This window comes from Ostrinia furnacalis, unplaced genomic scaffold (assembly GCF_004193835.3).
Source record: "Ostrinia furnacalis isolate ACB-3 unplaced genomic scaffold, ASM419383v2 OfSCF6651, whole genome shotgun sequence".
In the NCBI taxonomy this organism is placed as follows: Eukaryota; Metazoa; Arthropoda; class Insecta; order Lepidoptera; family Crambidae; genus Ostrinia; species Ostrinia furnacalis.
Window position 1 is genome coordinate 60724 of NW_021136890.1, and position 23799 is coordinate 84522.

Sequence of the window (23799 nt, forward strand, 5' to 3'; positions counted from 1 at the left end):
CAAAAAATAGTTACTGAAAACAACGATTAATACCTCTTGTGTTCATATTGTCTCTTAAGACAATATTAATGTAAATGTTACAGGAAATGTATGAACTCCAGGAATTGTATACAATGACGGATTTCATACATTTCCTGTAACATAAACATTAACATAAATATTCAGATGAAAAGATCTTCACGGTGGAAGAAATGTTTAACTGGCAGATCAATGTGGTTTAGGTACGTAAAAAGTTCGCATACCTGTTTGCTTGTCATTTTTTTCCACAAAAAGAAGCTCTTGGCCTGCATCTCACTTGATGGAAAGTGATGATTAGTCCAAAGGTAGAAGAAGCTTCATTCAGAATCCTCAACCACAGAGAAACTGGCGATCTTACCTCTTAATGCCGAAACAAAACAATCGCCTTTAAATACATCCACGTCTAAGGTTAATAAAACCAATAAATGCATCTTTATCCATCTTGTTCAAGAATACACGTTTAGGCTAACCTTCACCTTTTCTCTGGGGGTGTAGTGTGAGCTTACGTCAAACGCATTCGATATCGACTGCTTAAAAAGTGACAACAAAGTAACAAGTTAAATGTATGACGGATTGTATAGCGCCCCTAGCGGAAAATTTCAAGAACTAAAATCTTCATTTTTTTTAAACTCAGTCGATGTCGAATGCGTTTGACTTAAACTCACACTACACCCCCTGAATGTTGGGCTTGTTGAGAAAGCCTGACGGTCAGATCAGATATTTGTTCCTTGGTGACATTTTACGTGACATTTACATCTAAAGCCCGGTCTGTGAGCACGTAGAATTTTGTCCAATGACCCCTAGCTATCCATCCTTATCGCTCGCGCGTTATTATATTGCTGTCGCGACTGTGCGACTGGCACCCGCAGTGAGTGTGCGAGCGCGATAGCAACATAATTACGCGCGAGCGATAAGGATGGGTAGCTAGGGGTCATTGGACAAAATTCTACGTGCTCACAGACCAGACTATAACAAGTCCAAAAACTTGTGTAATTTCATAGAATGACCGTGATCTTCTCCAAATTCCAGCTTCATCGAGGTGGACCGCGTGGCCGGCTTCTGGACGTACATGTTCGTGCTGTCCAAAGTGCCGGAACTGGGCGACACGGTGTTCATCGTGCTGCGCAAGAAGCCGCTCATCTTCCTGCACTGGTACCACCACATCACTGTCCTGCTGTACACGTGGTTCTCCTTCACCGAGTACACGTCGTCCGCCCGCTGGTTCGTCGTCATGAACTACTGCGTGCATAGGTGAGTTTCTTATAATAATACAGGTTGTGGTTTTTTAAAACAACGCCCATATCAAGGGTCACATTAAAGTAATTACAAGAAAAATATAAATAACATTTTAACTATTATTTTATTAGTAAAAAACCATGCACAAACATCTCCTAAAACTTTCGAGACAGCGCGCTGGTAGTTTCACATCACAGTCCTGATGTATATGAGGCAACTGTTTGAGATGGAAGAGCCACAAAAATTTGATTTTAAGAATAGTTTGATTTTTGAGTTTTATAACGAAATAAGGATTTGAAGAGCTGCAACTTCACATTAAAAGAACCTCATGGGGACTCGTGTTGTTGCCGAAGCATTCTAATCTTTAAAAATTTGCGAATGATAATCGCAATATCAATAAAAAAAAGCGACACACACAGTGCAGCGTAGGTGTGCAGCATTAAAATTAGGATCGCTTGCTTACCTTAGTACAAAAATATTCAGTTAAATTAAAGAAAAACGCGAAACAACCCTTGTCTTATTAATTCAAAATAAAGGCTTGTGCAAATCTTTGATGTTTGATAGTCCAAAGTCTAAACGTTAAAAAAACAACAGAATACATCTTGACAAAACAATCTTTGTAACTGCAAAATTACGCAGATATGTTTTTTAAACAACAACTTATTATTTTGTTATTTCAGCGGCAAGTATTTCACTTGTTAGAAATTGTTGTTTTATGTAAATTAAAATGTTTTAGACGTCATTCTGATATGCCGTTTTTGGGGTTAAAGGTAAAATCTTCAAGTATAATTTTGTGTTATTTACCGATTGGCATCTATTCGTCAGTAGTTTCATACTTCAAACTTACGACCTGCAAGCTTTCAAGAAGAGAGCGTATCTTCACCTTAAAGGCCGGCAACGCACCTGTAACGCCCCTGGGTATGCGGGTGTCTATGGGCGACGGTAATCACTTACCATCAGGTGATCCGTCTGCTCGTTTGCCTCCTGTCACAAAAAAAACTTATCTTTTTATCTGAAACTAGCTGACCCGGCGAACTTCGTACCGCCTTAGCGTAGAGATTTTCTTAATATTTTTTTCCGTAAGAACCATCCTTGGACTTCCACAAACATTTAAAAAAAAGAATTATCGAAATCGGTTTAGCCGTTCACACGTGATGCCGTGACAACGCGAAACGGGTTTCATTTTTATATATATAGATAGGCGCAGTCAGTATTATAATATAGGTGTCTTGTCTTAGCACTATGATCTCCTACTTGGTTTCTTATCCCAACTAATATTATAAATGCGAAAGTAACTCTGTCTGTCTGTCTGTCTGTTACGCTTTCCCGCTTAAACCTCGCAACCGATTTTGATGAAATTTGGCATAGAGATAGTTTGAGTCCCGGGAAAGAACATAGGATAGTTTTTATCCCGGTTTTTGAAACAGGGACGCGCGCGATAAAGTTTTTCTGTGACAGACAAAATTCCACGCGGGCGAAGCCGCGGGCGGAAAGCTAGTACAGTATAACTTTTTCGCCTCTGGGCTACAAGGCCTCACAAAGTGCCAATTCGGGTACCGTTAGCAAAGACATTATCGGCACAACCGCAATCTTATTGTCGTTTTTTTCTCAATCAAATGGCAATTGCCATCTAGAAAGTCTTATATTCGCCCGACACTTCAATGTTTCGATAAATAGACTGATCATTACTTTCATTAGTAAGAAATATTACTTAGAAATCTAAATCTAGCTCTTAGTTGAGAGACTCGAACTATAATTAAAGTAAGATTGAGTTTCATACGTTGCATTTTTTTTGTCGTAACTGCAATGAAGGTTTAAGGGCATAAGTAAAAAATGTTGTAAGTGTGGTTGGTGGTTACCATTAAAGCGGTAGCACAGTCTTATTAAAAATCGGATGTTTCTAATTTTAGTCCTAATTGTATCTCTAACTACATCTACCACGATCGGTTCAGTGTCACAATATGTGTGTGCATGCATCCATCATTCGTTCGTTCGTTCGTTCGTTTCAGCCGAAAGACGTCCACTGCTGGACAAAGGCCTCCCCCAAGGATTTCCACAAAGACCGGTCCTTTGTGGAAATCCATCATTCAACACAATACAATGCTGATTACTAAAATTCGAGTCAATTTGTTTCTTAGAAGTGCAATTCACAAATTAAGAATTAAAACAATAAGTGGCTTTTTAACAAAATAATCAACAACCGTAGAAAGCGACGGTTCATAATTAAGTTAATAAGTAGTTAAAGTGGGTAGAAGAACTTAAAAGTCTTCGATAACAAATAAAGATCATGAAAGATTATGTAAATTGGCTAACCCTTTGTCTGTTTATATGCTGAATTTATGAATTTAAAATTTAAATATATTCTGTGACAACGTACCTACAATTTTTAACATTATACAGATGTAATTATTGGAATATAGGCTTCTTCAATGAAAATCAGTTCTTGAAATAACAGAAAACTTGTTTTATTTACTTCGTTATACATGACACGCAAGAAGACGAATTAGAATGAAAAAAATGGCCGTCAATGTTGCCATAACAAACATAAACCATAAAGTTAAATTTTCTTACTTTTTTATATTCAACACTCCCACTAAAATTTAACTCCTTCAAACTAATATCAAACAAAAATTATTCAACTCTATCTAAAATCTGATCTCTGAGATATGCAAAAGTTTGAGTGGGCAGCGCTTTAGTCAAAATGTCTGCTAATTGACAATTGCTTGGAACATAATTAATTTTAACTAAACCCAGTTCAACTTTTTCCCTTATAAAGTAATACTTAACATCTATATGTTTCGTACGCTTGTGGTAAACAGGGTTATTAATTAATTTGATTGCACTCTGATTATCCACATTTAATGTGATACAGTCATAACTTTCACCCAAATCTGACAATAGCTGCTGCAACCACAATATCTCTTTAGCACACTCACTGGCAGCTACAAACTCAGCCTCTGTAGTGGAAAGAGCAATGGTCTTCTGTTTCTGACTGGACCATGTAATGGGTCCTCCATTCATCATAAACAAATATCCCGTAGTGGATTTACGTGTATCAATATCATTTGCAAAATCTGAATCTGAAAACCCAACAAGACCCTTGCTTTCTCCATTATATTTTATACACAAATTTTTAGTTTTAATTAAATATCTAATTACACGTTTAACAGCATTTACATGTTGTGGACTTGGGTTGTTTACATATCTGCTTAATACATTGACAGAAAATGAAATATCTGGCCTTGAGACAGAACTCAGAAACAGTAAGCAACCTATAGCCTCTCTATAAGGAAAGTCAACAACAGTTTCATCCAAATTCTTTGAAATAATAACATTGACATCTGCTGGAGTGCTGGCAGGATTTGCATTACTCATACAAAATTTCTCAATAATCTGATTAATATAATTTTCCTGATGAATGTACATACTGTTATTCATACACTCTATTTGCATGCCCACAAAATACTTGAACTTTAACTCTTTGATTTTAAAAGCTTGTTTTAAATATTCTAAAATCTCTTTTATAAGTTTTTTATTTGAAGATATTACAAGGGCATCATCGACATAAATTATTAAGAATACTTTAGTCCCATCAAAAATTCCTATGTAAATACAATTATCAGCTTGAGATTGAACAAAACCATATTTAAGCAAAAAATCTGTAAATGTTTTGTTCCAGCATCTAGATGCTTGTTTTAAGCCATACAGCGATTTATTTAATTTTAATACAAAATCACCCTTAATTGACAAGCCCTCAGGTATATCTATAAAAATATCCTCTTCAAGATACCCGTTTAAAAAAGCAGTCTTTACATCAAATTGTTGAATTTCTAAGTTATACTTTGCAGCAATAGAAAGCATAATTCTTATTGAATCGTAACGGGTTGTTGGAGAGAATATTTCCTGATAGTCAACATCCTTAATCTGATTAAAACCTCGTGCACATAAACGAGCCTTATAGCGTACAATTTCATTATTCTCATTCCTCTTTACAGTAAAAACCCACTTCGTAGTAAGGGTTCGTTGACCAGACCTTTTGACCGCAGTCCAGGTATTGTTTTCTTTATGTGCAGACAATTCTTCTTTTATAGCCTTAGACCATTCATCTTTTTGTGGACTATTCAGTGCCTCTTCATAGGTCTGAGGCAATGAAAGCTCTACGAGATTTGCTTCATAGTTTCTATTGATTCGTGGTCTTAAATTTATTGTGCGTATTGTTGAGTCTTCTAATTCTCGAGATGGTTCATAGTCCGGGTCATCACTGTTATCAGCGGTACAACTCATCATGCTGTCTTCACTCTCCGCTGACGGGCTGTCAACTAGAGTATCATTCCCATTCGATTCTTGTGTTTCACTCTCATTTGAAAATTCATCATCAACAATACTTATTTGTGCAATATTTTTCCTAGTGCTTGGCACACGATGTTCGTCAAACATAACATTTCTTGAGATTGTTATTTTCTTTGTATCTATGTCATACATTCTGTAGTTCATGTTGTCATAACCAACAAGTATCATCTTTCTGCTCTTCTTCTCCAACTTCGTTCTCATTTGATCTGGAACATGAACATATCCGATACTGCCAAACACCTTAACATGTCCTAATTGAGGTTTGATCCCGTTCCACAGTTCAAAAGCTGTTGTATTTGGAGTCTGGCTGGAGGACGTTCTATTCAATATGTATGTCGCACACTGTACAGCTTCTGCCCACAGCTCCAATGGGACGTCTCGCGCATACAGCATTGAACGTGCACTCTCTACTATGGTACGATTTTCCCGTTCTACTCGACCATTTTGTTCGGGTGTATATGGTGCAGTACGCTCATGAACTATCCCCTCTCGCTCCAGATACTCCCTAAAAACTTGATTTACATACTCTGTTCCATTGTCAGTATGTAGTATACGGACATTGTGCATGAATTTATTTTTGATCATAGCATTGTACTTCTTGAAGGCTTCCATTACATCACTTTTGTGTTTAATAAAATATACATGCCTGTAACTTGTTGCAGCGTCTTTGAAAAGTAAGAAATATCTCATACCTTGAATAGATGGGATGCTCATAGGTCCACAGACGTCGCTATAAACTAAGTCACCTGGCTGTAGTTCTCCTCGCTCAGATTTGTGAAATGGGAACTTGCATTGCTTCCCATATGCACAAGCTTCACACACAAAATTGCCTTGTCCATTGTCAATCATTTCCAGTCCCTGCACAACACTATTNTTATATTCAACAGTAATGAGATTCAAAACGAATGATTAATATTTTCTCTTTTACTCAGCAACTCTAGCTTATATCTACACATTTTACACGCAATATCTATTAATACCGTTGATTAAAATCACAAATAAAGTCGGTTAAAAATAGGTACATTCACTAATGATGTCAACTTCAAACAATGTAAATCGTAATTAATGAGTAACTTGCTTAATGATAATGATTCATTGATGAACACAGCGTACAACCAGAGTAAATACAAATGAGTAGGTCATCTTCATAGAAACGCCCGAGAGCGATTTGTATGTGAGCGCGCCGATACGTATGCGGTGCGCACGCACACATTGACAAAATTTTGCGTTAATTATTAGCGGTGAGTTGCCCCGAATTTTGTCAGTGTGTGCGTGCGCGCCGCATACGTATTGGCGCGCGCTCACATACTAACCGCGCTCGGTGGGTTTCTATGAAGATGACCTACTCATTTGTATTTACTCTGGTACAACGATCGACACTAACCTTTATCGGCGCTGCCAAGATGCCGATTGCCGCTCTCTTGCGGAGGTCGCCAGCGGGGGTGAATGACCTCTATTTTTTATTGCTACGCTATGCCTAAAATTGACAAGCTTATCAGATCTAGACTTTTTAGGGGGCGTTACACACAGCCGGGTCGGCTAATCGGCCAATCTAGGCTGGGTACTAAAAACTATTAGAATAGATACAAAAAGAAATTTATCGCACTAAACTTTTACTAAATTGGATCGAAATCATTTAGAATATCCAAATTAATTATTTACTTTATTGTTAACTAGCTTTCCGCCCGCGGCTTCGCCCGCGTGGAATTTTGTCTGTCACAGAAAAACTTTATCGCGCGCGTCCCTGTTTCAAAAACCGGGATAAAAACTATCCTATGTTCTTTCCCGGGACTCAAACTATCTTTATGCCAAATTTCATCAAAATCGGTTGCGAGGTTTAAGCGGGAAAGCGTAACAGACAGACAGACAGACAGACAGACAGACAGAGTTACTTTCGCATTTATAATATTAGTTGGGATTAGTTGGGATAGTTGGGATAATTACAGGAAAAATGAAGTGTAAAAAAATAGATTCTCAAATAACTAACTATGCTAGCCCTAGTAAGTGTGTTGTATAAACCAATTTCACGTGACTGTTTTTCCAATTTACTTCATATCTCTAGAACGTACTACAAAATCAATTTACCTTGAGCGCATATTCAGTTACAATGAACTATCAATAACGCGATTATGGTCACAGTCAACACGTAATAAAATAAAAATCCCCGTTCAGAATAAATTGGCAATACAAATGTTGTAAATGACATTTATACAAATGTTGTATATGACATTTATAATATTTATACAAGAAGTCTTTAAATAGACTTCGGACGCAAGTCGGCCGTAGTAAGGACAATATGTTCAAGTGGGGATTCTTGGATGGCTCAAACTTGGAGTGCAAGTGTGGTTTTGTTCCCCAGTCGACGAAGCACATGATGTCGTGCCCTGCGTGCCCAAACAACTGTACGCAGGAAGATTTAATGAAGGCTTCTGACAACGCCACTCTTGTGGCGGAGTTTTGGGCTGACACTGTGTAGGTTTGTTGTAGACACGACAAGAAGAAGAATATTTATACAAATGCTGTAAATGACATTTAATTTTATAAATATTTCTAGATCATAAACTCCGCTCCGCAACTGTTTCACTGAAAAGTTACGGTAATGAGTCACTGTGGGAATTGGCTCGCACAGTTGCTTGTTTCTATTTTAGGCCCACCGACTGCATCAATTGAAGTATGTACAGGAAACTACCTACAATCATAATTTTGCTATGTAGAGATTGTACTCGTACAGCGGGAAAACCTATATCGTTCGTGAGATTATGCGTTTGTACAAGAGTCCTTGTAACTGCAATAAAATATACTTAAGTAGTGTAATGATCTGTCAGCTGTATAATCGTATTGCTAAATTACGACTTTTTATTATACGACTATTTAATAGTCTATTTGTGTGGATTTCGGTTTATCACAGAAAGTAGGTATTTAACGTAATATTAATTACTATTTATGCACTTTGTCTTATCAAAAGCATTAATGTGAGAATAAAATTGATATCGGTTCATTGTCGTTCACATTGATTTAAATACTAAAGAAAAAGTGAAAAACTCGCTTTTACACACACATTTCTCACGTTTAGGTACACTAACGCCATCTATTGAAACCAGATGAAACTATTGCTAACATGTTAAGTTAAAAAATTAATATTATTAATTGTATCTTAAACCCAGCAGGACCGAGCCGCCTGGAGACGCATGACGCGGAGGGCCGACCCCAAATAAAATGGGAATGGGCCAGGCAAAGTAGTAGTATTAATTGTATCTTAAAATATTATACATAATATGAGCATTTGCACGGTAGACAATGAGTAGTTGATTAACCAAACACTTAACTAAGAAAACTCATTCGTATTCAATTAACTGTAATTACATTTTAGTTCCTTAAAATCAATAAATACTCCGCTATGTTGCGAAAAGTGACATCACTTATTGTATCCAATTAACCTTATTAATTTTGCCTAATTACTTAATTAGTCCAAACTGGGTAATTCATATTTTTAATAGCTTATAAATAATAAGTGTAATATTTGTTGTCTATTGCTGTTATTATTATTTATGTCATTTAATTATAGCACGTTTAGATTTGAACTTATTATGTATCTCACACAATATCGTATAATTTTCATGTAAATCACAATAAGTATTAAATACTAAATTGAACACTATACACTCCTTTTACGCTGGCCATAAATTATACCTAATCTAATAAAAAAATAATTTATCTTTAATATCTAGAGCAATACCATTTAATAGCATTTATACTAATAATAAAAATACGAAAGTGGCTAACTGTCTATCTTGCTGTTCCGATATTGAAGAAATTTAGAGACTGATATGAGACTCTGCGACAACGGTTTTTATCTGGTTTTTGAGAGGCCCAGGGGACTGGCGCCATTTATTCTTTCTGTGATATACCGAATTCCACACGAGCGATACCGCTGGCAAAACTCAAAAGCTACTTAATTGAGGCTATCAGCGCAAAAGTGGTGTAACAGTAACCCATAGTTTTTTTTAGTACGGTTTTGTTGTAAAATACATTCGTTACAATACAATATAATCTTTCAATGCAATAGTGACCTAAGCCACCTTTTTCTGCCTGTCAACAGATGGCTCTGTAAACCTTGTTTTTGCACGGAGCATATTAAAACAAAACCATAGAGCAAGAGTGGTGTATTCCTCAATTATTTCCTAATGATGTAGGTTGGGGTTACACCACTTTTACGCTGATAGCCTCAATAGGCTAGTTTCCTAAAAAAATTTTTTAGTCCGTCATGTTTAATATCAAAAAATATTGGACACATATTTTTTTATTTGTCAATCTAACAAATAATTGGATTACTAATGTTTGGCCAAAAAACGTTTCCCAAATTATCACATCGCAAACAACGTTTCGCAAATTTTCATTTGGCAAATTCTCATTTGGCAAAGCAACTTATTGCAAACTTTTAATTCGCAAATGTTGTTTTTGGCATATTATTGTTTAGCAAATTATTGTTTGGCAAAGTATGGTTTGCCAAATGTTTCATTAGGCAAAAATATTTCACGATAAACTATTTACAAAATAATTTGATTGGTGCATAGAATGGATACAAATTAGCTTGTGGTTATTATTTTGTTTAGTGGGTAGTTAATATAAAATTTGTTCTACATTAATTTCCTTATTTCATTCTTTTTATTGAAATTTCCAAACGATTCATTAACAATAGAGGTGATTCTAGCGCTCGGCGGCCGCTGCCGCGGCACGCTTCGCTCGCCTTCGCGCATTAAGGGTCACTGTTCTAACCTAACCTAACCTACTTTTTTCTGTAATACCTACTTTTTGCAACCATACTATTTCCTGCAATGTTTTACATAAAATTCTTGTGAAAACCATGATCATGTGCCTTATAATTTTATTTTGTGGGTAACGGTGGATAAGTATGTGAAGTGTCAATTTGACCAAACAAATTATTTGGGATATAATATTTGGCAACATAAAACATTTGCTATATAAACATTTGCCAAGTAAAATTTGGCCAAATGATAATTTGACCAAATGAATTAGTTGCGAAAAGTACAGTTGCTAAAAGTTCATTTGGGAAATGAAACTTTGGCGATAAGTTGTTTGCGAAGTGAAATTTGGCGAAAAGTAATTTGGCCAAACGGAAGGATACCCAAATAATTACATAGTTATGGTGCGTTGAAGTTCCGCACGACGTCACAACGTGCGGCACTTTTATGCACGCATTGACGTCACGGGCCTCTTATGAACTTTGACGCGCTTTATCTCTTTAAATTTTCATTAGTTTGAAAAAGTGAAAAATACGTGTAGAATATTTTTTGATAAGTTAACTGACGGACTAATTAAAACTCTTACTTTTTGACCCAGGAAACATCCCTATTATGAAACCATGTATACTTAACAGTGTGTTTTCTGTTCCAGCGTGATGTACTCGTACTACGCTCTCGTCAGCATGGGCAAGTACCCTCCCCGCTCCATCTCCATGCTCATCACGGCCATGCAGCTGACTCAGATGATTGTGGGATGCTGCATCAACGTGTGGGCGCACAACTACATGGCCACCGCCCCGCCAAACACCTGCCACATCAGCAACATCAACATCAAACTGTCCATGGCCATGTACTTCTCCTTCTTCGTACTATTCGCCCAGTTCTTCTACAAGGCCTACCTCGCACCCAAAACGGGCAAGAAGGCCAAAGTAGAACCACCCGTCCAGGACGCACCCGCCAAGAAAACCGAAGCGGCAACAAACGGCTTCACCAGACAGAGAAACGGCGTCGTCGCTCACTAGTCGATCAGTTGTGATAGGTTACGGCGCGTCGACGGTGGCTCGCCGCGTTCATTCATTAGAAGGCCTAAAATTTCAATATTACAATTCTCCAATTTCCAATCGGATACTCAATCTCTTCCTATTCTTGTTCTATTCTCTAGTTGTCAAAGCATCATTCCAACGTGAGCCGCCTATCACCTAACCAACTTCCGAGTGGTTTGATCATAATATTTTATATTCCTAATACTTAAACGGTTAAGGTCCAATTTTGAACGGCAGTCGTTTTCACGGTGCTGATAGTATTCACTTTTGATCTCGTCGCGATGGAAACTGGATATTCTCGCATCGCAAGGCCTGGGAATGAGTGGGCGGAGCCAGCCGTCGGCCGGGCGGCACTATTCCGCGCCCGCGCTTTTATACGGGCGCCCTCTACCGCGATTTAGGAGGAACGCACCCGAAATTATCATTCCTTCTATAAATATAAGGTATGATGACTTCGATCGAGTTTCAGTAGCCTCTGTTCCGTTCGATAGACGCTAGAGAGACTTAGAGCGCGAGCCGCTACGTGAACGTACCTAGGTTATTCACTAGCTTCAGTGCTCGTCACTTTCCCTTAGGTTAGCCTCCTAAATGGCTTGCGGTCCGCATCACGACCTGTATAAAAGCAATCGTAACTTCTTTGTTGTTGTTTAACGTATTTATTACTATGAAAATGAGTGATTTTTTAATGAGTAATTTATTTGTAAAACGATAGTTATATCGACCTGTACAGATTGTAAAGTTGAGTTTCGCTTGTGGCTAGTACTAGATTAAATACTTTGAAACGCTTGTAAGACAAGTGCACAAAGTGTAAGAAAATTGATTCCTTATAGTGGAATAAGCAATACTTGGCTGAATTGTGAGGGGAGGTTCGGTCATATCGGAGTTTGGGGTCGCTAGGGGTCGACTGCGGTCCTCGTCATCCTATAAAAGGCCTTGTACACGACCAACGGTTTTGCGGCAAGATACACATGCTCGAAAATGTTTCGGCAGTTCACACAATATTCCAAACAATTCTAATCGCGCTCAGTATAATAAACTTAACGTGTTTTTTTCGGCCAGTTTGATTCACGCCTGGAAAGTCCAAAGCAAACTAAGAAAACACAAATCGATTTATCAGTTTGTGTATCACATCTGAGTGACTAGTCAAAAGAGTCAAACTCTAAGATAATTTTATAGGCGCTGACGCGACACCAAAGTTGAATAATATTGCCGAAAAAGTGTTGGTCGTTTGCAAGCTTAAGGTCTTAGTTGGTGAACGGACAAATGTTTAAGACAAGTTTAAATTCCCCGCTTCCGCGTGCGTTCGTCGCGCGAGCTAACATAGACTTAATTAGGTATAGAAGTCTCTAAGATGCTGACTTTGGGCGCACACAAATTAAGATAAGCGTCTACGATGTCCAAGTTGGTCGACCGTTTCTAATATTGTTTAATATTGTAATGTGTCAAAGCATCGATTGCAGTTTGTGATTCTTAACTAATGTAGGCCGGTTTTGATAGGACCGCTTAGTGCTCGATTTACGTGTCCGTTCGTTTGGCGAATGCGGGTCCTGAAATAGTACGTTTAAGGTCCATATTTGCGTGTTTCTTAAATCTAGGATTAGTCTAACTTTATCCTAATGGCGTGGTGAACGCAGTGGGTCCCTGATTCAATTCGTGGTAGAGTCAATTTAGGCAATGATGATGTGTTCGTAATGGAAGGCTGGGTGATGTGAAATTCCCCTTGGATTTACGAGGCGTATTATGGACGTTAAGTCTCCAAGTATTTTCAGTCGTTATATTTATTAACACTGTCAGTTAATTAATCCAAAGTTACGCTAATCCTAAATTGAAATAAACCACAGATGGGCTTGAAACGTATCGATTGGTAGGACCCGCCACCGCGTCTCCAACGGAATACTGACCTGGTGAAACATTAGCTTAGTTATAGCGAGGGTTCAATCGTCGAAGTCCTCGAGAGATAATTATACAAGTAAGTGAAAAACAATGCAATGACGTTAGTTTCACCACAACCCCGAATCTTTTGATCCGGGCTATGTACAAATTATGTTAAGTTTTCAATAAACTGTACGATAAATTTGGTGAAACTAGCATTAAGAGTAGTAGGGTCAGGGAGGCAACAGTGACTCACTTTTTTTTCGAAGCTTAATAAAAATAGATATCGCTTTAATATTGGCCTAAAATTTGCTCACATTTTAGATACACTATTGAACTGTAACTGAGCACTCATGATTCTACATTATTTACTACTTATGTCAAAGTAGGAACCTAAAACAAAAAAATGATAATTGAGTCACTGTGGACTACTAGGTGTACACACTGACTCACTACCGTGGTACACAGTATTAACGTGGTAAGGCAGTATTTATATGAAAAGAAAATGCCCATTCCGCGTAGTTCTTTATTAGAAATAATAACAAAACTGCACAAGCTATTCTTATTATAATCAACAATTCAACACGACTCTTAGTACTTTTATTGCTACCTATAAGATCTTAAGTCATCTCAATCTCTTCGTTATTTATTTCTTCCCTATTTTTCTGTCGGTTTTTTTCCGTGGCATTCTGTAAATAAAAAACAAAATTCGATTTACAGTTATAAAATATTGAATTCGTATAAAGTATTAAAATTGAGTCACTGTGTACTTCTACGCCATTTTGTAAATATTTGATCAAAAAAACCAAGATGTAAAACAAATTAGTCAAAATTCGGATTAAAGACAATTGATACAAGACCTACTATCCGATAAATATAACGGCTATTACCTATAGCAACAAACAAAGATATGAAAACAATCGAAACTCACCTTAGAATGTAATTTAGAGGGCGCGAAAACAAAAAACATTCCCTCACCCTTCCGCACGGCACTTGACCGGCGAGCAAACTGGTTTAAACGTGTTCGGGTACAAAGACCTTTGAATCGGTAAAAGAGACAAATATATATTCCTATGCCTTCAGGTCGAAACATGACTGAGCCACTGTAGCCGACCGAGTCACTGTTGCCTCCTTGACCCTACATACGATACGAATGCAGTTTATAAAATGATATTGCCAAATACTGTTACGTTACGGCTAAGACGATGAAACCTGTAACTCTAGAAGTCACAATTTTAGGTAGAGTGTTCGAGATTAGAAGTTTATTTATTGTCCAGTTCGTTGCTTTTAATAAAAATTAATGATAATAATAAACGCGAGTCGACGCTGACGTTGTTTGATGTAGTTTTACATTAAAATTACGAAATTATATCCGTGAAATTGGTTACAGTTTAATTGTAAGAGGTTTTTGTTTAATAAGGTTGGTTACTTTGAATTAATTTATTCGGAAATATTTAACTTATGTACACTTAGGAGTCAACGTTTCCCCGAAAAGTACACAATGTGGTCGATTCTGACATTGTTCACTGTGTTTTAAAGTATTATTTATCTCTTTTCTTACCTACTGAATGAAAAAGGCCAAGAGTATTTAATAGGAAACTTAATCCACGCTGCTCAAAACAAAAACTACTTACGAAAACGTAAGTTAATTTACTTTGAAAGTATAACCTTGTCCCTTTTCATTCGCGAAAGAAAAAGAGAGATGGTGGACATGTTGGATAGGCCCGATAGGCCGTTGTTTCATCTTTCCATTGTTTTTATTTACATTGTTAAAAATGCAGAACATGGAAGTCACACATGTAATGTAGGGTAAACCGTATAGCTATTGCCCACTTAAGAATTTCAAAAACATTGAGATGAAAAATTAAAGAAAGTATTTTAATTATCGACCATTTATGACTTTTTTCTTATAACTCCATAAACTGTTAAACAGAATATTAACAGTTTTTAGTTAAAACTTACGTAACTTAGAAAATATTGAAATAAATTTAAAATCCTCCAAAAAGTACAGTCATTGCCCATTACTTACACCAATTGCCCACATCACAGCACAGTAATTGCCCAGTATCTTGAAACAAAATAATCAATTTTAAAATGACAAAGTAGTCTTTAAATAAACATAACAAAACATTAAACTTAAATTCTAGTTGTACAGTCTTCAAAAATTTCAAAATAAATTGCGTTTGGCCTTATTAACTATATTATCAAATATTTCTTGAGCTGATGTTGATGAGTCAGAATTGGTAGAGACAGAATCATCTACTTCAAAACATAGATGACGCAAAAATTTGAATTTTACATGTATTTATTTTTTTATCTTCTTTGATATCAGTTCAAGTGGTTGCTCAGAATGTTCAATTAGCTGTTGGTTATTCTTCCCTAAAGTTGTATCTATTTCCTTACAATTAACATTTTCACTAATAGATTTAATGTAGGATTTTCAGTTTTTGTATTTGCGTTTGAATTTTTATCAATTTTTTCAAGCCAAACCATATTTTTCAGCAATTTATCTTGTAGATAAATTGTTGGATAGGTACATCTTGTACAGCTTTGATCGCTTTTTGCAAATGTTCTATGCTATATTGAACTTTTGGAGTCTTTGGCATACTGAAAATGAAACATTAAAAGTCATTTCAATATTTATGCCTGTAAATTGCAAAACAAATCTAGCAATGAGCAACTTAAACACTGCTACTGCATGGTGGCAACACTCTAATAATAATTGCCCTGGGCAATAACTATACATTAACATATGGCAATAACTGAAATTATGGTGGGCAATCACTAAAAATATACAGATTTACGTGCAGTGATTACCCACCGTTAAAATGACTGTTAGAAATCAAATTTTATCAGTTATTTTCATTGATAATGGAGAAAACACTTATAATTTCATCATGACTATACACCATTAGTTGAATATTAAATAACTTGCAAAAAAAAATTAACCTCTAAGCAAGTAATTCCTTAGTAAAATTGTTAAAGTCTTTACCTGTCTGAGTAACATTTTCACCCGTCTTGACAAAATCCGCCATAACTGTTTTTTTTTTAGTGTTTCCTATTGTAAATTTTAAATCTACTGTTCATTGATCTCGGAGCCATCTACTTAGTAAATTCAAATCTAACTAGAGTGATTCAAAGTCAGCACCTGACAATATTATTCTTAAAGCGGGCAATCACTACCAGTGGGCAATCACTCTCTGGTTTACCCTACTTGTTAAAGACTATACAAATGTATGACATATGGGCGTATTTTTTAAGAATGCACATCGCATTTGTGCAATTTAGTATGCGAAATGATATTCTATTGCTTGAAAAATACGTCTCATGTTTATACTCACGCGTCGGAGCTTTTTGAGTGAAGTAACATTCCATATATCCTTGAAAACTGGCATAGACCTAGATTATAAGGCTAGTGAGTCTTTGGGGAATGAAAATCTATCTTCATTAGTGATTTAAATGGCACTATACGTGTGACTATAATTCAGAAGAAACTTCATTCCCTTTTTATAGCAAAACTCGAATTGCTCCGAAGTACCAACTTAACGTTACCTACTTATTATCGCCTGCCTACTTGTCATTATTGTGTTGATTATTAAGTGCTATCACCGGCAGGTCATTATGTACTACCTACAGTTGGCGACAAAAGTTCGTGACACCTAAACAGTTCGCAATACGTCTTTGTTACAATTGGAATAAGGTTGTATCAACTTTTTGGCTACTTTGGGTAACTATTTGATGCTGACTGTACCACGTAATATCTAACTTCCCCAATGGATATTGAATTTGGTCTTAAGTCTAAGTTTCAAATGGTCCTAAAAATTGAGGAATTTGATATTCTGTGGTAGGTTCTGTGCTGACGGTATTATTGCTATTTTTAGATTATCCACTGAATGTAACTGAAATTGATACATTTTGTACTATTTTTTTATACATTGTGTTTGTAGTAAATTTAAATGAGGGAACTAATGAATCATCGGAACAATTTACGAAATTGTTTATTTTTATGTATCTTATTAATGTTTACTGTGTTTTTAATCCAGCATTATTTTGAAGAGCTATCGAACTGTAACATTATGCCTGTGGTATTTATTTCGCCAAGTACATGTTTATTATTTTGTACAAAACATATTTATTTGATTAGCCCTTCAGTTACAAACAACAAGTCTTCTATTATTACTTGGCATTTATTTTTTAATGATGTTTTTCTGCATTTAATAAAAGTAACATGGTTGATCTTGTTCTAGAACGAACTAGCGGTTAACAGTTCCATAATTATGCAATACATATTTTTAAAGAGTACATATTATATATTTTTGTGAACAACGTTTTGTGGTTACAATTCCAGAACAAATAACTATGAAATACCAGACATGCATGTTATTTACGATCTAAAAGTGGAAAATATTCTTGCAATCATTAATTTGTATTTTCTGGGCAAATAAAGGGTTAATACGTATATCAGTTATTTTGTTTCATTTCCCTCTTTCCTATGTTAATTTGTAAACCCCATAGAACTAATTTATGAATAGTCGCGGGGTTACATTGACCGCCCGCCTCAATGCATCGCCAACGAGAACCACCCAGTTTGAACCAGGCCTTAGTTCCGAACTAAGGCTATATTCATACTTACTTGATTGAAAAGGATGTATACCTATTTATCTGGTTCTATTTCTTGTACTTAGTAAGAGTAAAAACTCACAGCAGGGACTTATAGATGATGACCCAAGCTGAACTGTCCCACCAAACTCAATGACAGGGGGGCGCTACCATCGTTCAACTATATGGTTTCCAAACATGGCAAAAATCGGAACCAGTGATCCGGTATTGACGGTGGCGCCCCACTGTCAATGTCATGCATAGGACAGTTCAGTATTTTGGAACTATACAGGGTGGAAACGATAAGTGATCTCACTCGATTTTTTCTAAACTATACAAGATTTCGAAAAACTGGTCACTGATCCTGAAAGTGCTTCACAAGCTCTTTCAAACGGTACCAATAATAGGTAACAGAATAAACTGGAACTATCCCAAAATTCAATGTTTCCAGCTTCCATACTAAATGTATGCCGACGACACAATATTAGAAGTGTAATTTATTTTTTGTTAAACAATAAACTTAAAAAGTCGGTTAAATAAACTCGTAACTTGCATCTTATTTAAAATTATTTGTGAAAAACATTAGTTTTAGGTTTTACTTGCTATAAAATTATCAAGAGATGAGTGCCATGACTGTGATTGTACTAAATGTATGGAAGACGGAAATATTGAATTTTAGGATAGATCCAGTTTATTCTGTAACTTGATATTGATACCGTTGGATAGAGCTTGTGAAGCACTTTTAGGATCAGTAACCAGTTTTACGATATCTTGTGTAGTTTTTAAAATTATGTAACTTTACCAAATGTATGGAAGCTGGAAACATTGAATTTTCGGATAGTTCCAGTTTATTCTGTAATCGTTTATTAGCACCGTTTGAAAGAGCTCGTCAAGCACTTTCAGGATCAGTAACCAGTTTTTCGATATTTTGTATAGTTTAGAAATAATCGGATGAGATCACTTATCGTTTCCACCCTGTATAGTCCTTCTGAATGGGATTTAGATTTAGGCTACGTTTCCACAAGAGATGTATGTGAGGATGCGATGCGAAGCTGTGAAATATGTCGATGGGGTGCACTGTAGTGGAAAAATATACAGTAGGCGCAAACCTCGTAACACATTGTAACTGGTGGAAACGCAGCCTTATTTTTGGCTACCCCATCCACGGTCCCCAACCCCAGACCCAAATTCCCAATCCCAAACTCTCAGAGGCAGCAGCAGGTAAACTTTATTCATTGTCGTAATAGTAATACCGGACAGTGTTGTTGAAAAAAAAAATTCGTTTTACCGTATCGATAAGACGGTAGCAAAACCGGTACTGCAAGCACTACTGAATTCATTGCCATGAAAAAAAAACATAATCAGCTGACGTTTGTATTTGCAGCTGTCAAACTGACATTGACATTAGAAAAGTTGTAATTTTTTGCAACTTGCTGTTCTGTGTTTGTGTATTTGTTTTCTAAAAATAATAATCTAAAATGGAGTTTATCGACAATGATGTAAGGCAGTGGGATGCTAACGAGGTGAAGGAACAATTTGGAGACAGCCTGACGCTTCTACCATCGAACGACAACATAAAGGAGCTGCAAACCATACTTCGAGACAAGTAAGGTTACAATTCATTACACTTGTTACGAGTCTCTTTTCTGCTTTATTTGTTGTAATAATACAATATCAACTATCATGTTAAATCTATACACGAGTTTGAACATTAAATTGTAGTTGTGGCTTTCAGTACTGTGAGACAAAATGTATCTTTTGAACACATGTTCGTCTATATTTAGAAACCAATCTCTGAACGCATTTTGAAATAAATGTACTTCAACTTTTAGTAATTTACTTTACTCGATTGTCTGATACGATAGATTATTAAATAAACCAGAGGGTCATCTACTATTTGTCAGATTAATACAAAGTTTTTACTAATAGTATTCGTAGTTGTGCGCGACATAATAAAAGGAGATGAATATTACAAAAGATTTTTACTAACCTTGGACGGCTGTCACTACTCTACTGTTTTATTACTAGTGCGAAGGGTAGTTGTCAATCTCACCTAACAATGTACTATAATAATTTTTAACATGTGCCTACCTTCTTTAACATCACAATTATGTTTTGGACAAATAAAGTTATTATTTCAAGTATTTAGTTATGTACTTGGGAGCTGATATTGTTTTTAAATATGTATTTAGCAGATATAATAAATCAGAATAAACATTTATTGGATCATTGTTTGTTTTTCTTTAGATTATTAAAGTTCTAAAAGAGTTAAGATTACTTGTAATCTGCTCCAGGAACACCTCCAGAAGTGACTTCAAATTCTACGCTGATCGGTTGATCCGTCTGGTGATTGAAGAAAGCCTAAACAAGTTGCCTTTCACGGACTGTGAAGTGATCACTCCTACAGGGGCTCTCTACAAAGGGCTCAAGTATGGCGCTGGCAACTGTGGTGTGTCCATCGTTAGATCCGGAGAAGCTATGGAACAGGTAACAAATTTGCTAAGTAATAGTAGTGGGTCTGTAAGGTAATTTCTCAAACAATTTTTGGAACACTATAAATCAGGGGTGGCCAACTTGATTAGACATAAGAACTACCGTTTACTAACGAAACCCTGGGCGATCTACCACTTACACACTTCTTGAAATCTTAAATGAAACGGCATAGTTTAGTACACAATCATGTAGTATTTTTTGCTTTGCCACGATCGACTGGACTAATATTCGCGAGCGATTGGCCACTCCTGCTATAAATGAACAAGATTAATGTCGGATCATAGTTGATTGTTATTCATAGTCAATATGCACAGTTATGTTTAGTGTTCAAATTGCTCAAAAATAATGAGTCTTCACTCAGCTTGTGTAAAAGAGGGCATTGCCAAGTTTTTTAAGACTTACCAGGTCAAAAATTATTATTTACATGCATATAACATTGTACATAAGGTGGACTTAATGCCAGTCGGCATTCTCCTCCAGTCAAAATTAGTGTCAAACTATATAAAATTATACCATTCTAATTTTTGTCAATCTTGTGTTGTGCAATATAAGATTAATCAATTTACTTGTACGTCTATTTTTGAATTTTTAAATAAACAACTTGAAAAAATCGAACTGCCTAAACCAAGACTCGAACCCACGACCTTTCTGCTAGTTGTTTATTTAAAAATTTAGTTTGAGAAGCAACTCAATTCACTAATAAATAATAATGGTTTATTTTTGAAGTGTGTAGTATAGAACTATCTGTGTATTCATCTGTTAATTTCTGTCAGCTGTTTGGTGTAGTGGTTCAGAACGGACTACTATGCCGAGAGGTCCCGGGTCGATTCCCGGGCAGAATTTGAAATTATGAATTTTAGTTTCTGTGACGGGTCTGGGTGTTTTCTAGTGTTTTCGTTGTCTAGTACCCATAGTACAAGCTTTGCTTAGTTTGGGGCTAGCGGCGCAGTGTAAAATGTCCAAGGATATTTATTATTTATTTAATTGCGACCTGCAGGGGCTCCGCGACTGCTGTCGTTCGATTCGTATCGGCAAGATCCTGGTGGAGAGCGACACGGACACACACGAGGCACACGTGGTGTACGCCAAGTTCCCCGAGGATATAGCGAGAAGACAGGTCCTGCTTATGTACCCCATCATGTCTACAGGGAACACCGTTAAACAGGTAAGTTATTTGGAGTTCTTTCCAATTATCTTATTTAGGAGCAATCTTCATCGGTAAAAAAAAGGTAAATGAACAGGCCTAGTCATTCTTCTAAATCATGGCAACTGTGTCAACCTCGATACCTACTTTAGTTTACTTACTTATGTTATTTTTGAGTAGTTTACAGTGAAGTTGAAGTAACTTATTTATTATGACCTTTGGAAAACAATACTTTATTCTGAGTTTGATGTAGACCCTAAATTCAGGTTACCTGTCTAGTACACTGCATATTCGAGGTTTATGCAAAAGTGCAAAGTGCAAGTGCATCCTTGCTCATGACAGTTTATCTAATTTCCAGGCAGTAAACGTCCTAACCCAGCACGGAGTCAAAGAAGAGCGCATCATCCTTTCCAACCTATTCTGCACACCGGCCGCCGTACAAGCAGTCGTAGACTACGTGCCCAAGATGAAGATCCTCACGGCTGAACTGCATCCCGTAGCGCCCAACCACTTCGGACAGAAGTACTTTGGGACGGACTGATACGATGACGAGTTTGAGGGGTAAGGTAGCTGTAAGGAGTGGTTGGGGTTCTGAAGCGCATAAGTCTTACCTGTTTTTATTTTGTGTTGAGCGGCTATTCTAGTTCAATAAAGTCCTAGTATCACTGCAACCGTTATCGATCTATTGAAAGAAAGAAAGAAACATTTATTGCCATGGACATCGGATTACTAATGTTTGGCCAAAAAACGTTTCCCAAATTATCACATCGCAAACAACGTTTCGCAAATTTTCATTTGGCAAATTCTCATTTGGCAAAACAACTTATTGCAAACTTTTAATTCGCAAATGTCGTTTTTGGCATATTATTGTTTAGCAAATTATTGTTTGGCAAAGTATGTTTTGCCAAATGTTTCATTTGGCAAAAATGTTTCACGATAAACTATTTACAAAACAATTTGATTGGTGCATAGAATGGAATACAAATTAGCTTGTGGTTATTATTTTCTTTAGTGGGTAGTTAATATAAAATTTTTTCTAAATAAATTTTCATATTTCATTCTTTTTATCGGAATTTCCAAATGATTCATTAAGAGCCATTTTACATTTTCGTGCGAATTTCTAAGATTTTGGAAGCATGAATTACTATCTTAAGNCACTATGTGACTGTCTTTATTTTGTACTTAATATACAGGGTCCTTCTAAACTAGCTACATTCCTTTTAATGGGGGCATCTATACGGTACACTGAACAAGTGTTGTGATAGGGATAGAGACATGCGATTTTTGGTTTTACGAAGGTAATACGATAGAGAATAATACAAAGTAATAAAAACCACAGGTTATAGGGGCATTTTTTGGATAAATTTATCAAATAACCAAAAAAACACGAATTTCAAAGTAGATTTTTTTCAAAAAGTATCATTTTTTATTATTTGTTGGCCTTTTTGGTGTATTTTATGTATTTTTTTAGTATTGCCTATTATTTAGCATTATTACTGTTTTTATTTTATCAGGATATACCGCTTAGTTTAAAAGTTATTACTTTTTCTTTACAATAAGTAATTGGAAGAAAAAAAATTCTATAAAAAATTTAAAAAAAAATCTCAAAAATTTTTTGACTTCTTTTTTGTCGATAAAAATAGGTCTAGTTTCATCTATTTCCATATGTACACTTTAACGTGACTCACACTGTATTTTACATATTATACCTATTCGTGTTTCATTATGAATCGAAATATAAAAGACTTAATAAACTCTATTAAAAATTTAAATTAATTAATCAAGTTTGAATACCTCATTCTACCTTAAAATTAATAACTTAAATCAAGTCTTAATACGGTCACGGCTCAAGATTTTTTTGTCCATTTCAGCGTTCTTTTTACTCTTTTGACGTTGCGTTGACAGCTTTTACCTAAATTCGCGCGGAATATTTTTGTGAAATGGCTCTTAACAATAGAGATGATTCTAGCGCTCGGCGGCCGCTGCCGCGGCACGCTTCGCTCGCCTTCGCGCATTAAGGGTCACTGTTCTAACCTAACCTAACCTACTATTTTCTACAATACCTACTTTTTGCAACCATACTATTTTCTGCAATCTCTCTGTTTTACATAAAATTCTTGTGAAAACCATGACCATGTGCCTTATGCTTTGATTTGTGGGTAACGGTGGGTACTCGTAAGTATGTGAAGTGTCAATTTGACGAAGCAAATTATTTGGGATATAATATTTGGCAAAATAAAACATTTGCTATATCAACATTTGCCAAGTAAAATTTGGCCAT

At 36.1% G+C, this 23799-nt stretch overlaps 2 protein-coding genes across 2 annotated transcripts; both read left to right on the plus strand.

Annotated features, from left to right (window-relative positions):
- Positions 1-210: 210 nt before the first annotated feature.
- Positions 211-17746, plus strand: LOC114362590 (elongation of very long chain fatty acids protein 6-like). Its single transcript, XM_028318044.1, has 5 exons — positions 211-221; positions 1048-1269; positions 11020-13507; positions 14422-15087; positions 16494-17746. The coding sequence occupies exons 1-3, from the start codon at positions 211-213 to the stop codon at positions 11387-11389; spliced, it is 603 nt and encodes a 200-aa protein (XP_028173845.1). The 3' UTR covers positions 11390-13507; positions 14422-15087; positions 16494-17746.
- A 1555-nt stretch (positions 17747-19301) lies between these two features.
- Positions 19302-22126, plus strand: kri (uracil phosphoribosyltransferase krishah). The gene is made up of 4 exons (XM_028318046.1): positions 19302-19487; positions 20176-20368; positions 21372-21539; positions 21877-22126. Exons 1-4 carry the CDS (start codon positions 19360-19362, stop codon positions 22057-22059), a joined length of 672 nt encoding a protein of 223 aa, XP_028173847.1. The 5' UTR covers positions 19302-19359; the 3' UTR covers positions 22060-22126.
- Positions 22127-23799: the final 1673 nt, after the last annotated feature.